General features: G+C 48.3%; 1 protein-coding gene across 1 annotated transcript in view; it reads right to left on the bottom strand.

Annotated features, from left to right (window-relative positions):
- PKD1 (polycystin 1, transient receptor potential channel interacting) overlaps positions 1–14,065 on the bottom strand; it is a 116,039-nt gene that overhangs the window by 31,056 nt on the left and 70,918 nt on the right. Inside the window, exons 15-19 of the mRNA XM_054994646.1 lie at positions 7,336–10,955; positions 6,294–6,440; positions 3,708–3,851; positions 2,674–2,953; positions 1,568–1,784 (exon numbers count right to left, since the gene is read on the bottom strand). Coding sequence (XP_054850621.1) covers positions 1,568–1,784; positions 2,674–2,953; positions 3,708–3,851; positions 6,294–6,440; positions 7,336–10,955 — 4,408 coding nt within the window. The remainder of the gene's footprint in view (positions 1–1,567; positions 1,785–2,673; positions 2,954–3,707; positions 3,852–6,293; positions 6,441–7,335; positions 10,956–14,065) is intronic.

Below are 14,065 nucleotides of genomic sequence, written 5' to 3'. Positions count from 1 at the left end.
TGGGCTCAGTGACCATGGCCTGTTTCCCAACCTGCCCAAACCCTCCTCACATCCAGTCTCTGTCCTCACAGATCTCTGTGTGTGTGTCCACTTGAGCCTAATCTACTTGTTGACCCCTATTCTTCAAAAATAGTTCTCAGTGCTGAGCAGAGCACGGGGTGCCATGTTGTGTGGGAAGGACAAATGGATTCTTTAAATATAAATGGCCCACCGTCGCGTTTCCAATTTGTCTCCGGCTGCAGCCCATTCATCACTGTGCAGCTGGTGGTTACCAAAGAGGACAGAACATTAAATTCTCTCCCCTGGCAAACAAACAGCACAGTTACGGCAGCTGCAGGCTCTTCGCGATTTACAATACAAGAAGAAACTTTCATTTCACTCTGTATAAATCTGCCTGCCTGCCTGCCTTCCAAAATGACATATTCTCTTAAGAGTTGTAGATCTAGATAAACAAGGAAAACTTCTTCAAGAAGGCACAGTGAACTGCGAGCAAGTAACTTTTAAGCCTGGGGTGTAAGAACACTCCAAAAGAAGAGGAAGTAGATGGAGGAGACACAGCCCAGTCCAAGCACGCAGGCAGATCCCCACCAGCACAAGACCTGTGGAGCATATGACCAGGCACAGCTCATATACTTCAAGCATATGTTCAGAACAATGAGAATTAGCACTGGTGATGGGGCCAGTAGCTTCAGTGTTACTGCCAACGTGAACTGTAATGAACCCAACAGTAACACTTGGTGACAGAACTCAGCGTTACAAGAACTTTTAAGTGTCACATACTTAAGTGTCACATTTTAAGTGTCACATACCTTTACAGAAGCAAACTGATCTCCACAGCAGAAGGAGCTGTTTGCACCTGCATATCAGAAGGAGCTGTTTGCATCTACCCCGCCCCCCCTCTCCTCCTCTGTATCTGATCAGTTTCTCTTTTTGCCCTCCATGCATCTGACGAAGAGAACTGTGATTCTCGAAAGCTTATGCTACAATAAAATTGGTTAGTCTTAAAGGTGCTACTGGACTCTTTTTGATTATACTAAAAAAAAGATACCCAACAAGCAAAAGTGACACTCCCTTCAGTTGTTGGTTATGGCAGAGCAAGCCAAGAGGGCAGAGAAGAAGGAGAAGAGCAACCGTGTGAAGATAATGAAAACTCCAAACTGTGATAGGACACAGCTTCGCTTGTGCGTGCTTCACTATAAATGAAAAAAATACCCCAGTAAAGTCAGCCATACAGAATCTTAGATTATATAAAATCACCCTGAAGCCAAGGAGAATTTTTTTCCGCCTATTATCGAGAAAGATGACTTTCCCTTTACCCAGGGCTTTTTTTCAGGGGGAACGCGGTGGAACAGAGTTCCGGAACCTCTTGAAAATGGTCACATGGCTGGTGGCCCCGCCCCCTGATCTCCAGACAGAGGGGAGTTGAGATTGCCCTCCGGAGGGCAATCTCAACTCCCCTCTGTCTGGAGATCAGGGGGCGGGGCCACCAGCCACGTGACCATTTTCTCCGAGGGCCACCCACTGCGGTCCACCACCTCATTTCCCAGAAAAAAAGCCCTGCCTTTACCTATTGAGGGCTACCACTGTTGCTCCCAGCTGATCCTGTACAAGCACCGAAATGTGCACCAGGGAAGCCGCATCCTGGAATCCTGGAGGCAGGAAGGCGCTGTGCTCCGAGTGGCTTCCTTTGTACACCCAGAATTCCTCACAATGGCCAGTTCGGCAGCGTGTGGCCAGGAGGATATACACCAAGGGCGTCTCTTCATCCTCGTTGTCCTTCCAACCTGACAGCAAAACACACAGTTAGGACATCAGCCACTTCGGGGGGGGGGGACAACACTCCCCTCAGGAAGGGGACCACCCAGGACCCTCCCAGGCTCTGTTCTCCTCCCCTTCTGGCATCTGCAAATCTGCATTCAAAAGGGCGGATGTGAAGAATGAGGGCTGCAGCTGGGGCTGAAGAGATCTCCTCGACAGAGCAGCACCCCAGCACAAACTGCAAGCATAAGGGAGGAGAGATGCAGCTATGAGCTGGAAGAAGGGTCTTACACTCAGGGAGGCCCTGCGCTCAGCACAACTTTTTCTGTGATACAATGTCCACCCAGTAAAAATTATTGTGATGCTAAGAGAGGAAATTAGGATCTGTTTGGTTTTTATAATACTTGGATGTATTCACGCCAAGAAGCTTTTGCGAGGTGATCCAGTTCACAGTGTGTTAGGGTTAGGGCATCATGAATGTCACAGAATCCTTGAACTGGGCCGAGATTGGAGCATCTCCAGAGGGCTGCCCAGCCTCTGCCTGAAGACCCCCAGCAAAGGAGAGCCTAATACAATATGGATTGTTTTAATACATAATATCCCTCCTCCGCATTGAGGCTGGGGCTTTGGGCTGATTGTCTAGAATGCAAATATAGCTCCCGTAGCATGACGCTGTTAAACAGATTCGCCAGCTCTCTTCTCCGTTCTCCAAGGAGCTGAGTGTGGCCTATTGTTTCATTTTAGCCTCACTGTTACCCCATGAGATTGGTCAAGCTAAAAGGGACAACCGGAAGCTTCATATGAACCCAACACTGTAGCACAGAGACCCTCTTCCCCTGCTGGGAACCCTTGGAGCGAAATAGCACCTGTTCTCAAAGCCAGTGTTTGATGCCACTGTGGAAAAGTTCTTCTCACCTGTGCACTCAAACTGCACCTTTGCAGTCAGCGCTTCGACACGACCCAGAGGAGACAGCCGACAGAACCCCCCAAAAGGCGGCTGATTCGGAAGCAGATCAATGGAGGCGTACCCTTCCTCCCCTGTGGCCAGATCGGTGATGTGGAAGGTGAAAGTGTATCCTTCACCATCCTTCAAAGCCCCTGGCCTCAAAACTAGGTTCATTCCCATGCTGCCTGTGGAGGTGGTGGTTTTGTCCAAGACGAGAGTCTTGTTTTTGAAGCTGTGGGCCTCCCACCTCTGTGCAGAGAAGCAACAAGAAAAATACAAAGCAGAGTTTCAGTTTCACAATCTGAAAATTAAGAGACTTTCAGTGTTTTCACACTGGCGGGAAGAAACGTTTCTATATCCAAGCTTCCAGTCAAAATTTTTATTGATACTGCAGCTCCATTATCAGTGTTTGGACCAAAAAGAACAGAAACTGGACCAAACTGTCTGGTGGGAATCCTTTCACCCCGCGATCCACTTTTAGCCTCCTGCATTACATCACCCGTCCATGGAATATTTCAGAAGAGAGAACAGAAAAACCCAGGAAATAAAACTAGGTAAGCCTGGAATCTCTGCAGAACCTCAGAGATTTGGTCTGTAGGCACCAAGTCAGAGTCACCTGCATGGCCTGGCTAACCAAGACAGACAGTACATGACTGACTACTGGGAAAGGCCCTAGCAGGGAGGAGCTCTGATTGCAGACAGGAAGAATGGTGCGTGCTCTCTCTCTCTCTCTCTCTCTCTCATTCATTCCTCTGTGATGGTCTACATAGCCTGTCCACTGCCCAATCTATAATATGCACTAACTGACAAGGGCGGCAGCAGTGAGCAAAAAAGCACTCACTGCATGTTATTGTTATCGCTTCTCCTTAATATCTATCAGAGCCCAAGAGAGAGTGTGCCCAATCTTTAAAAGATTTTTATTAAGTTGTGGGTTAGGGGTGCACAAGCCGCCCTATAACAGCCTCTTCCCTGTTGGCCCAGAAGTATACAGAAGCCCCCTCACCCCCAGTTTGGAATTGTTTTGGCAGTTCAAGCAAGACCCCTCCAGGTATACGTAAGAACTCCGGCTAACTTCGTAGACAGACTGGGCCTTGCAGGAGACACAATCCAAAGCCACGATGGGGACCGTCCCTTGCTTGACCAACACCTGGAAGGGAGAGCAGAGAAAGGGCATCACGTGAAGCGAGCCCTCCCACATCAAACAGGACAAATCCCCACCCCACCCCCCACCCCCACCCCAAAGCAAAGTGTTCCCATGGGGATCACAAGAGACCACCTTCACTCTAGGCAGTGTCTCCACCTGGGAGTTTTGTCAGGACCCAAACAATGCTCTCTCTCTCTCTCTCTCTCTCTCTCTCTCTCTCTCTCTCTCTCTCTCTCTCTCTCTCTCTCCCATCACCCCAGACAACTCCTGGCCACCGTTTTGACCTTCACTTGTGCTGCGCAAAGACCTGGACAGACAATGATAAAGCTGATGGGGTTAGGAAGAGGTCCCCCCACTCGAATACATGCAAGATCTCCCTCGTTCCTTCATATGCTTTCCTCCACATTGAGGGAGCAGAGAAGGAGAGCAGAATGCGCTGGGCCCACTCCTAAACTCCCTGTGAAATGGGGGTGGGGGACACCGTATTGCCTGAAGGGAAAACTGGCTGCCTTCCATAAAGATCCTCAGCGGGAGATTTGCATGGCCATGGGCCTGCCACAATCATCACAATGGGCTTGTTTTATTTAAACATCCTGTTGTCTTCCTTTAAAAATAAAACTTATTCAGTTCCTTGAACAGCTATCTGGAAAAATGGCATACAGATCTTCTTTTAAAAATTTGATTTAACTTAAACAGCAGGCGAATCAATTAAAAATAACTTTAATGAATTCAAAGGGCATTTTGAAATGGCCTTGAAGGCGGCTAGAGAAAAGATGGCAAATGGGGCGAGGAGGAGAGAGGCGGGGAAGCAGCACCGCCAGCTCTGCTCCACATAAGACGGCTTTTCCAGACAGCTGCCTGCCGTCCCGAGGCCTCCCCCTACCACGCCTGCTGTGGAGCTCTCCAAATCGCGGCATAGGAGCGTCACTCCAGTTCCTCCAGCTCTTCAGGCTTCAGCAACTTGGAATGATTTCTGTGTGCCTCCTAATCCCTCTCTAAGCCCAGCCGAATTCTGTACTGTCTACAATTTCCTTGGCCAAATAGAATATATTCAACAGGAATAATAAAAAAGATGGGGTTTTTTTTAACATGGCAGGCTATTATTGAAAGAACAAGAGAGCTACTGCAGAGCAAGTTCTGACAGCATTTGCAAATTTCCTCAATAGTAGAGGCTTTGTTTCGTATTCCTGAATGCAAGCAAGAGATAGTACAGAATGTCCTTGAAAGACTATCAAATCTGACTGGGTCTCTTTCCTCCCTCCCTCCTCCCTCCCTGCCTTCTGTTTCCAAAAAGAGAAGGGGCGGGGCGGGGCGGGGGAGGGGGGGAGATCAAGGCAGTTTCCACTTGCAGGCAAAATGTGTGCCTTTAATTGCCAACCGTCTCTGAAGCACACGGGTGATGGAAACCAGAAGGTCCGCTGGCTGCAGATGTCTCTGCTGTTCATTTTGTTCTCAGGCCTACCAACAGGCGCAGTTATTTTTTTTTAAGAGCAGGAGGGGCGGAGGAAGCCTTCCCCCCTCTCTGCCTGCTTTTTCCATGGCAGCAGAGGAACAGTTACAGGAAAAGCTGGAGCGAGTGCCAGCAGGCAGCAAGGAGCGAGACTGGCCACTCCTCGCACCCCCCCACCCCGCCTGAGTCCAACAATTTATCTCACTCGAGATTATGCTGCCTCTTGAGCTAAAGCTGGTATACTGATTCTGCAGCTCAAGGGGCCTCCTTATAAACTGAGTCTGGCTCAATCTCCCGTTAGTCTTGATGCCCAAGCACAGACAAACTTGATCTTTGGCGGTTGGCAACAAACTCAGACGTCAAACTAGCCTTTGCCTCAAATTGGTTTCTAAACCAGTTACTTTGAACTGTGGTTTGCTGCAATATATGTCTGAATTCACAAGCCACAACTGGTTAAGAAGCATAGTCTCTTACGGCAGCCAGGCCACAGAGCAGTAGGGCAATAAAGGGAAGGATAGCTTCTCTGCTGAGAGAAGGCAAGAAGCAGGCATGCAGGGGTTTAGGTCCAAACCAGAATTTATGACTCGCCCCTGGTAGGCAAACTGGACGTAGCTGCACAAACCATCCTGCAAGGTTCACTTTTACTGAACCAGCTTTGGTTCATGCAAGAAAAGGTTTTGAATTACAGAGGACTCCCCGTGGGACACAACAGACAGACTTTATGTGGACAGTGCTAACTTTAGGAATCTAGTATACCAATTCAATGTTCGCACTCTTTGCAGTGCCTCAGCATTTATGCATCCCTACAGGTGACAGGATGCCGTAGAAGCGCGTGAGCCACAACTCGCCGTGGTTGTCTTTCTGCTATGAGTGTTTTCTCAAGGAAAGCATCAACTTGCTTTTCCCTAGGACACCATGTTGAAGCACTCCCCTCCCCCAGCAGGGCATAAGACCACTCTCTAGAAAATCAACCGAGGAGTCCCCGGGATACGAACAGTTTGGTTGGTGACTTCAGCATTCATCCCTGTTTTCCAGACTGTGAGGTCAAACGTGTATTCCACATCTGTTTCCAATATCGCTCGGGAAACGGTAACCCCTCCTCCTGTGGCGCTGAAGTTCAGAGCACACCCTGCTGAAGAGCTCTGTGCACAAGGAAGGGGGGGGGGGAGAAAGATATTCAGTGCCTGCCCTCCAAGTAGATATTCAGTGCCTGCCCTCCAAGTAGATATTCAGTGCCTGCCCTCCAAGTAGAAGCGATGCCCTCCTGTGCCTGGGCAAAGACAACTCCTAGCCGGAGTGTGAGCTGCTACTCCCTGATCCAGCACTGTTCTCCCATAAAGCGTGCCAAGGAAAAGAGACAAGGGGGAGGGTTTTAAAAAAAACCATTCAGACAACCCCCCAGACCATCTCCAGTGACCAAATATTTAGGTTGCTTTCTTTTAGCTGACATGGCACAAAACCCACATAACACTGAAGAACAATTTTAAAACTCGAATGATGCCGAAGTAAAAGATGACTATCCTGTCACAAACCTCCCCATTCTTAAAACGGGAGGGGTGTGTGTGTGGTGCCCTCAAGTCATAGCTGACGTACGGCGACCCCTGGCGGGGTTTTCATGGCAAGAGACTATCTGCCAAGGTATAAATCTGGCTGGAAGCCAAACCCTCTCCTCTTGGCCCTTTTTATTCCCAGTCAAGGTTGTGGATCTGTGATAAGACACAGTTCTCGTCTTGGATCAGCGTGGGGTGGTCTTTAGAGGTGCCATGTCTCCCCCCCTCCCCAAGTGGCTGATCCCCCTAAAAGCAAAAGAACAGAATAGATGCACAGCACCTGTGGCAGTAGACAGTGGGGGAAGGAAGATGGGGTCTTGACCCTTTGGGTCCCCCTTCTCAAAATGGCTGTCTGACCAAACTGGTTGCTGACCTAGATTCTCCTCTTTAGCATATTCAGTTCTTATATATAGCTGCAAAACAGATTCCTCAGCCAAGCCAAACCATGAAGCACTACATAAGGGAGCAGCAGAACAGGTTCACTTACTTTGGTGGATGACACACAGGACCACCGATAGTGCAGTGGGGTCTGCTCCCAGTCTTCGAGGTTGGGATCGTAAGATTTTTCACCATCCAAGATTAAGTCTCTGGTGCTGGACCACACACGGTACGATCCCCCGTCTATGATGGGCACCAGTTTATTGGGGATGACAGTCACATTGGCAAAAATGCTCTTGGACAGTGGCGTGTCTCCAAAAGAGACCAGAAACTTAAAGCAGTAGTTCCCAAGGTCCAGCGCAAGCTTTGGGATGACCAACTGTGGCCGGCTCACATCCACAGTGGGCAAGTGGACTTGGTTAGCACCACCCAGCCACAGGCAGCTCGAGGTTTGGTAAATCTCCCACAAGTATTCTGTCTGGTACCTGAAGCACCCCCGCAAGTCAATTTGTGCCTCCAGGTAATTCTTCTGTGACCGTTTCATGACCACCTGGGCAGGCAAGACGAGCTCTGCCTCTGGTTCCTCACACTCCAGCACTCGAACTGTGACTGTCAAGTGAGTGATGGCAAAGCTGATGAGGTTGCTGGCGTTCACGTCCACCAGGTAATCTCCCGGCCTCAGGTAGGTGTGGCTAGCAGATGCCACGATAGTCCTCTGTGCTGGAGAACTGTCCCCAAAGTGCCACCAAAACACAACTTGCCTGGCGCTGGGAAACACTGAAGCTTCAAACAACGTCGTCCGGTTGGCAAAGGGTTCAACAGGCTTGAGAGAAAACTGAGCTATCAGGTCTTGGACATGAATCGTGACCGTTCTGTTCAGACTGCCCAGGCCGTTGGAGGCAGTGAGGTGGATTTCCAGCAACCCAGCAGCCTCCGGGGTGTAAGAGACACTCTTGCCTTCTAGGACCACTTGGAAATGCCCCTGCTCTTCCTCTAAGGAGAACTGCCACAGGTACGACACCCGGGAGCCCTTCTTAATCTCAGCTGTGAAATGCCTCTCCAACCCTGTGGGTGTGCCTTGCTCACAGCAGTCTGCAATGCGCAAGCCAGAGATGGGCTCCAGCACCACGATGAGGACCTCAACCTGCACCCTGCTGACGCAGTTTTCTGCAATGACTTTGATTCTATAGTCTCCAACTTGGGTGAATGCGTGGGTGAAATGGGAAGCATTGAGTGCCAGTGTCCAGTGCCCACCAATGCTCACCTCATAGCTTACAGAAGTGCCGGAGGACATTTCAACAGTAAAGGAGACCTGCTCCCCAGGCTCCACCACTCCCTTGCTCACGTGGAGTTGCAGGCCCTGCACTGCATCTTGCACAGTGATATTGTGGCAAGCCACTTCCCAGCTGACCTCATTGGAAGCATTTAGACAGACAGAGAAGAAGCCTGCTGTGCGGAACTCCAGAGCTACTCTCTGGCCCGGTAAGGTTCTGTTCTGCATCTCCCACATCCAAGCCACATCAGTTCCCCTTTCGAGTTCTCCACGGAAGTTCACTACAGAACCTGACCTGACATAACTTCTATCTAGACTTACAGTCCAGATCTTCAGGCCGGCTACTGGCTCCTGGACAAATACCAGAAGTGTTGCATTGGCAGAACCACATTTGTTTTCTGCTGCAACTGTGACTACTTTCACACCAGGGCTTTGGAAATAGTATGTGATGAAAGGGTTGGCAGTGAGAAGGAAGACGCCACCCTCCAGGTACCAAGTGTACCGCAAGCCAGTGCCTGCAGTGACGCTGATGCTTATGTTAACGGAAACGTTGACCGCCGCAGGGTTCGGAGACGCAACCAGCTTCAGGACACCAATTTGCTCGATGAACTCCACTGTTCTGTTCACAGCAAGGCTGCCCAGCATGTTTGTGGCTTTCAGATGGATGACACAGACCCCTGCCTCTGTAACAAGGAAAGAGAAGGTCCTCCCTGTGGACGTCTGCACCGGGTGGCCTTCTTTCAGGACTGACCAGGTGTAGGAGATGTTTGTCCCTTCTCTCACCACTGCCTGCAGCTGGAGTGTTTTGTTGGTGGGGAAGAAAGCGTCCTCCCTGAGGTCACCACGGGTGATCTGCAGCCCTTCTATCTGCTGCAAAACGTGTATGAAGATGCTGTCTTGCAAAGAGCCGATCTCATTCTCTGCTGTGACGATCACATTGAAGGTGCCGACAGAGCGGAAAGTGTAAGAGATGGCAGACGTGCCGGGGATAGGGGTGCATCGGTCACACAAGATCCAGGAGTACCGGAGGGCAGTGCCAGCAGATAAGGTGGCTGTGAAGCTCACAGAACCGTTCAGGGGAACTATGGTCTTGCTGGCATTGATGGCGAGCCCTTGGAGGCGCCTCTTCGCCGTCACATTGAGTCTGGCTTCCGCGTGGCTCACTTCATTCCAGCCTTTCAGGCTTATGGAGTAAATGCCGGTTTTGTTGTACGAGTGGGTGATGCGTTTCCCCAGCTGGCTGGTACCGTCCCCCAAATCCCACAAGTAGTTCACTTTAGTCCCGCTCACATTGGCAGAGAACAGATAGATTTGGTTCAGTTCCAAAACCTTTGACCCGTTGGATTCAATCTTGGCTACCCCAACTGGCTCCAGGACTCTCACAATTGCCGTGTCGTTGTTGAAAGATACGTTGTTGCACACTGTTACCGTGACTAGGTAGTTGCCTGGGGTTTTATACACGTAGCTGACTTCTGTCCCACCAAACCTAGCTGAGTCATTGGCCCCAAAGTCCCAAAGGTAGCGGTAGTTGTAAGGGGGCGAGGCTGTGACCTGAAACTTGCTCTCATTGCCTAGCCTGACGAACAGTGGTGCGAACAGTGTGACGTTGGTTATTTCTGGCTCCACACAGACCACCGTGTAATAGTGTGCTTTGTTGACCTTGCTTGAGAGGACCAAAGAGAGGGAGAACACACCGCTCCGGGTAAAGTTGTGTATCACTGTAGGATCTCCATCCACAGTAACATTGGATGAGCCATCCCCAAAAGTCCAGTCAAAAATGTAGTCAGAAGGGTTTCCCGAGACATAAGCAGTGAGCTGTACTTCAGGGTGCTCCAAGATGCAAGAGGAAGGCTCGATCTTGACAACCATCAGCACAAATATCTGGACAGGAACTGTTTGGGAAACAAAGTTGACTGGATTCACCGCCGTTACGTTTACTGTGCAGTTGGCTTCCTTTAAATAGGTGTGTTTCACAGACCCCACAGAACTCTCTAGTACTGTCCCATCACCCATATCAAATATCCAGGTGATGTTATCCCCCGACTCCACTGAAGCACTGATCTCAACCGGCGTGCGGAGCTCCATCACTTCACTCAAAGTCACCTGCAGCCCACTGATCTCTTCAAAGACACGGTGAAGCTCAAACACCTCTACAGCACTGATGCTGTTGTTGGCTCTCAAGCTAACATTGTACATCCCTTTACGGCTGTAGCTGTGAACGATGGTAGGCTGGCTTTCCATAAATGCCATGCAGCCATCACCAAAATCCCAAGTATAGGAGACCCCAAACCCAGATGGGAGAGGGTGGGCTTCAAAGGTGGCAGGGTGGCCCGCAACCAGAACATCTGTATTTACTTCCATGGTCACTTCTAGCAGGTCAGTGGCGATGTGGACTGGGATGGAATAGGTCAGGTTCTCAAACTCATTGAATACGGAAACAACCAGGGAATATTGGCCTGTATTGGAAAAAAGAAAGAATGAGAGGGTAGACACCCATCACACCCATGGAAACAGCGTTCATACAATTTCCTCCAGCTACAGTTCCTCTGATACTCTGCTGAACTGCCTTGGACGGCTATCCCCCAGTCCCAGGGCCACCAACCAAAAATCCCTTCCTGCCGAGGTCGATCTCCTGCAAGGACGGAATGTGAAACTTGGTACCAGAATCGGATCTTAAATGGAGAATCACTCAAAGAAGAGCGGTTTACTGTGTAAACTCACAACTTACAAAACACAAGGGGTTGAGCCCACTCATGGAGGTGCTTTCTTCTGGCACAAGGAACCTTCCACTGGCGGCAGAGCCACTCGGGGCGGAGGAAACGGCCCCCACCGGACAGGTCTGTCAGGTCCCAGCCTGAGACCAGGGTGCTGCTGGAGCTGGACAGTGGCGCTGTTTTTCCACTTTCTGAAGAGCTCTTCTAATTTAATCTTCTTTTAACTTCCATTATTTTCTTCCTTCTGGCTTACTGATTGTGGGTTATTATTCTATCTTAAAGTAGCTGCCTTGGTGGGCTCAAATGTTTTTAAGATGTTTCTGTACGTCCTTGCGAGGATGCTGGACTGGCTTAATTAGTCTTTCTGTTATGTGAGAGGGAGGCAGTGGGGGAGTCGGTGGGAAGGAGATAGAAGACCTGTGAGAGGGAGACTTTCCCGCTCTCTCATTTACATTACTGACAGCTACAGACAGGGCTTTTTTTTCAGGGGGAACGCGGTGGAACAGAGTTCCGGAACCTCTTGAAAATGGTCACATGGCTGGTGGCCCCGCCCCCTGATCTCCAGACAGAGGGGAGTTGAGATTGCTCTCCGCGCTGCATGGCACAGAGGGCAATCTCAACTCCCCTCTGTCTGGAGATCGGGGGGCGGGGCCACCAACCATGTGACCATTTTCTCCGAGGGCAACCCACTGAGTTCCACCACCTCTTTTCCCAGAAAAAAAGCCCTGGCTACAGATATAGCTATTTTACACTGGTGCCAGGTGCCTGGCTTTACCCGTCATGCTAAGTCCTGCCTGTGACTGTGATTGTGGTTTAATGATTCCTGTACTTCATGTTATGACTCAATTGCTTGACCTGTCAAAACCTGTTAACCTTGCTTCTAGGACCTGTGATGGGAAAGTATGCGAGGGGAGTGTTTACTCTCGGTGTTACTGTCTCCTCCTCGGAACCTCTGCCTTAGCCTGGGAAAGACACTGGCATGACCTTGGACCACCCCCACCCCCCACCCATCCCTTCTATTCCTTTCCTGCCTAACTGTGTTCCCAATGCCTGCTCGATGACGTTAGACCCGGGGGAGGGGCCTTGGAAGTTAACCGCGCTTTTGAAACTATAATTGCTTGATGTTTTCATGTGACCATTATTCCTAGCAAAGATGGCATAAGTGTATGATACTAGCAGCTTATCAATAAAGAACTTTTACTACTCAAAGTGAAGTCCTTATTCAGGAGTTGCTTGGTATCCTTACCACTGGTTCTGTTAAACTGTACTCGAGTCTGTCTTTTTGGGGTTTTTTCTTGTCTGATAGCTAGTTATGTCTAGGAAAAGATGCTGCCCTTCTGAGGACCCTTGCTTGTCTTCTCCCAAACAAACTAAGTTTGATGTTTTTTTTAAACCTAATATTAAGACAAGTAATAGATTTAATGCCCTGTAGTAGAGCACTGAGAGTATCGAGGACTATACAGTGGTCTATACAGCGGAGGATATCTTATTAGGAGATGTAACCTTTTGGGTCCTCAACAATTTAATAGAGTTATGCTCTTCTTAGACAGATTACATGAACCAGCTGAATCTCTTCAGGAAGTTAATGGGGACATTGCTACTTTAAATATACTAGCATCACAGAATTATTTGATATTATGAGAAAATAGACAATTTGATTACTTTAATCACAAAAGCGATTGCCCAGAAGCTGGCACCTGCTACTGATAACGGGAGAGTTAATAGGGGCTTTGCTGAGCCAGGCAGAATGTCTGGGATTCATGCAAAGCAAAGGACTGCCCTTTAACCCATGCAGGGTGGTTCTGAACATTCACTCTTTTAGTGAATGAACATTCACTCCTCTGGATCTCTCACTCTTTTAGAGTTACTCTCAAATGGGAAAATATAAATTTGATCAGAGAGTGCTTAGCAGTATTTTTAGATCAAAGGCCTAATAAGGTCGCCCTAAAGTATCATGAAAGTGTGACAGGCTCCATTTGCTCCAACAGTTTGAGGCTTCTCTTCTTCTCATCTAGAATCTCATCCTTGAATATGGCTAACGCTGAGTGGTTGTGTTCACACAGCATTTTCCCTCAGAGTGTTATGCCAATATAGATTAAAATCATATGCCAATAATCAATACTGAACAATACTAGGCCTAGCTTCTGTACTCTCTAGATGAACTTTTAAACTTTGCATGAACTTTCAGTGTATTTTTTCTATGTGTAAGGTAATTCAGCAGGTGTGCTTTCATCCTTTGACAATTAATTAAAATAGTGGACTCTACCGAGATTGATGTTCTTCTATCAGAGATTCAACCAATGGTGATCGCCCAACTTAACTTTTCTTGACACTTATCAGAGATTAATAGTATTCTCTTGCAGATCAGACAATGACATAATTTTTTAACTAATTGGAAGGCTGTACTATGAAATTATGAATATTCAGCGAAGTGTCAAACCAATCAATATTTGTTTGTGCTATCATGTGAATAGACCCTAAATATTTGCATATGATTAGGTATATAATTGCAAACACAGAAAGAATAAGCAGGGTACTGATGGATGAGATCTCTTGGGAGAATCTAGGTGAGAACCTATTTCTACCTATGTATTTCATAGAAACTTTGAGCCATGTTAAACTTAGGATTTATTGAGAAATGTTAGTGAACTTATTTCTTATTGCCTTTCTATGTTCTGTTGTTATAGGATTCATATTAATAGCCATTTATATTTTGATTACTTGCTTCATTGAAAAACTAGGGTATATTTTCAATAAAGTGAAATAAACTCTAGATTGGTGTCTGTGTGTTTGATAAGGAGTTGCAAAGCAATACTGAACCCTATATAAATAAATGTACTGATAAACAGCTG

Source organism: Eublepharis macularius, chromosome 12, assembly GCF_028583425.1.
Source record: "Eublepharis macularius isolate TG4126 chromosome 12, MPM_Emac_v1.0, whole genome shotgun sequence".
NCBI lineage: Eukaryota > Metazoa > Chordata > Lepidosauria > Squamata > Eublepharidae > Eublepharis > Eublepharis macularius.
This window is presented reverse-complemented; position numbering and strand designations above follow the sequence as displayed.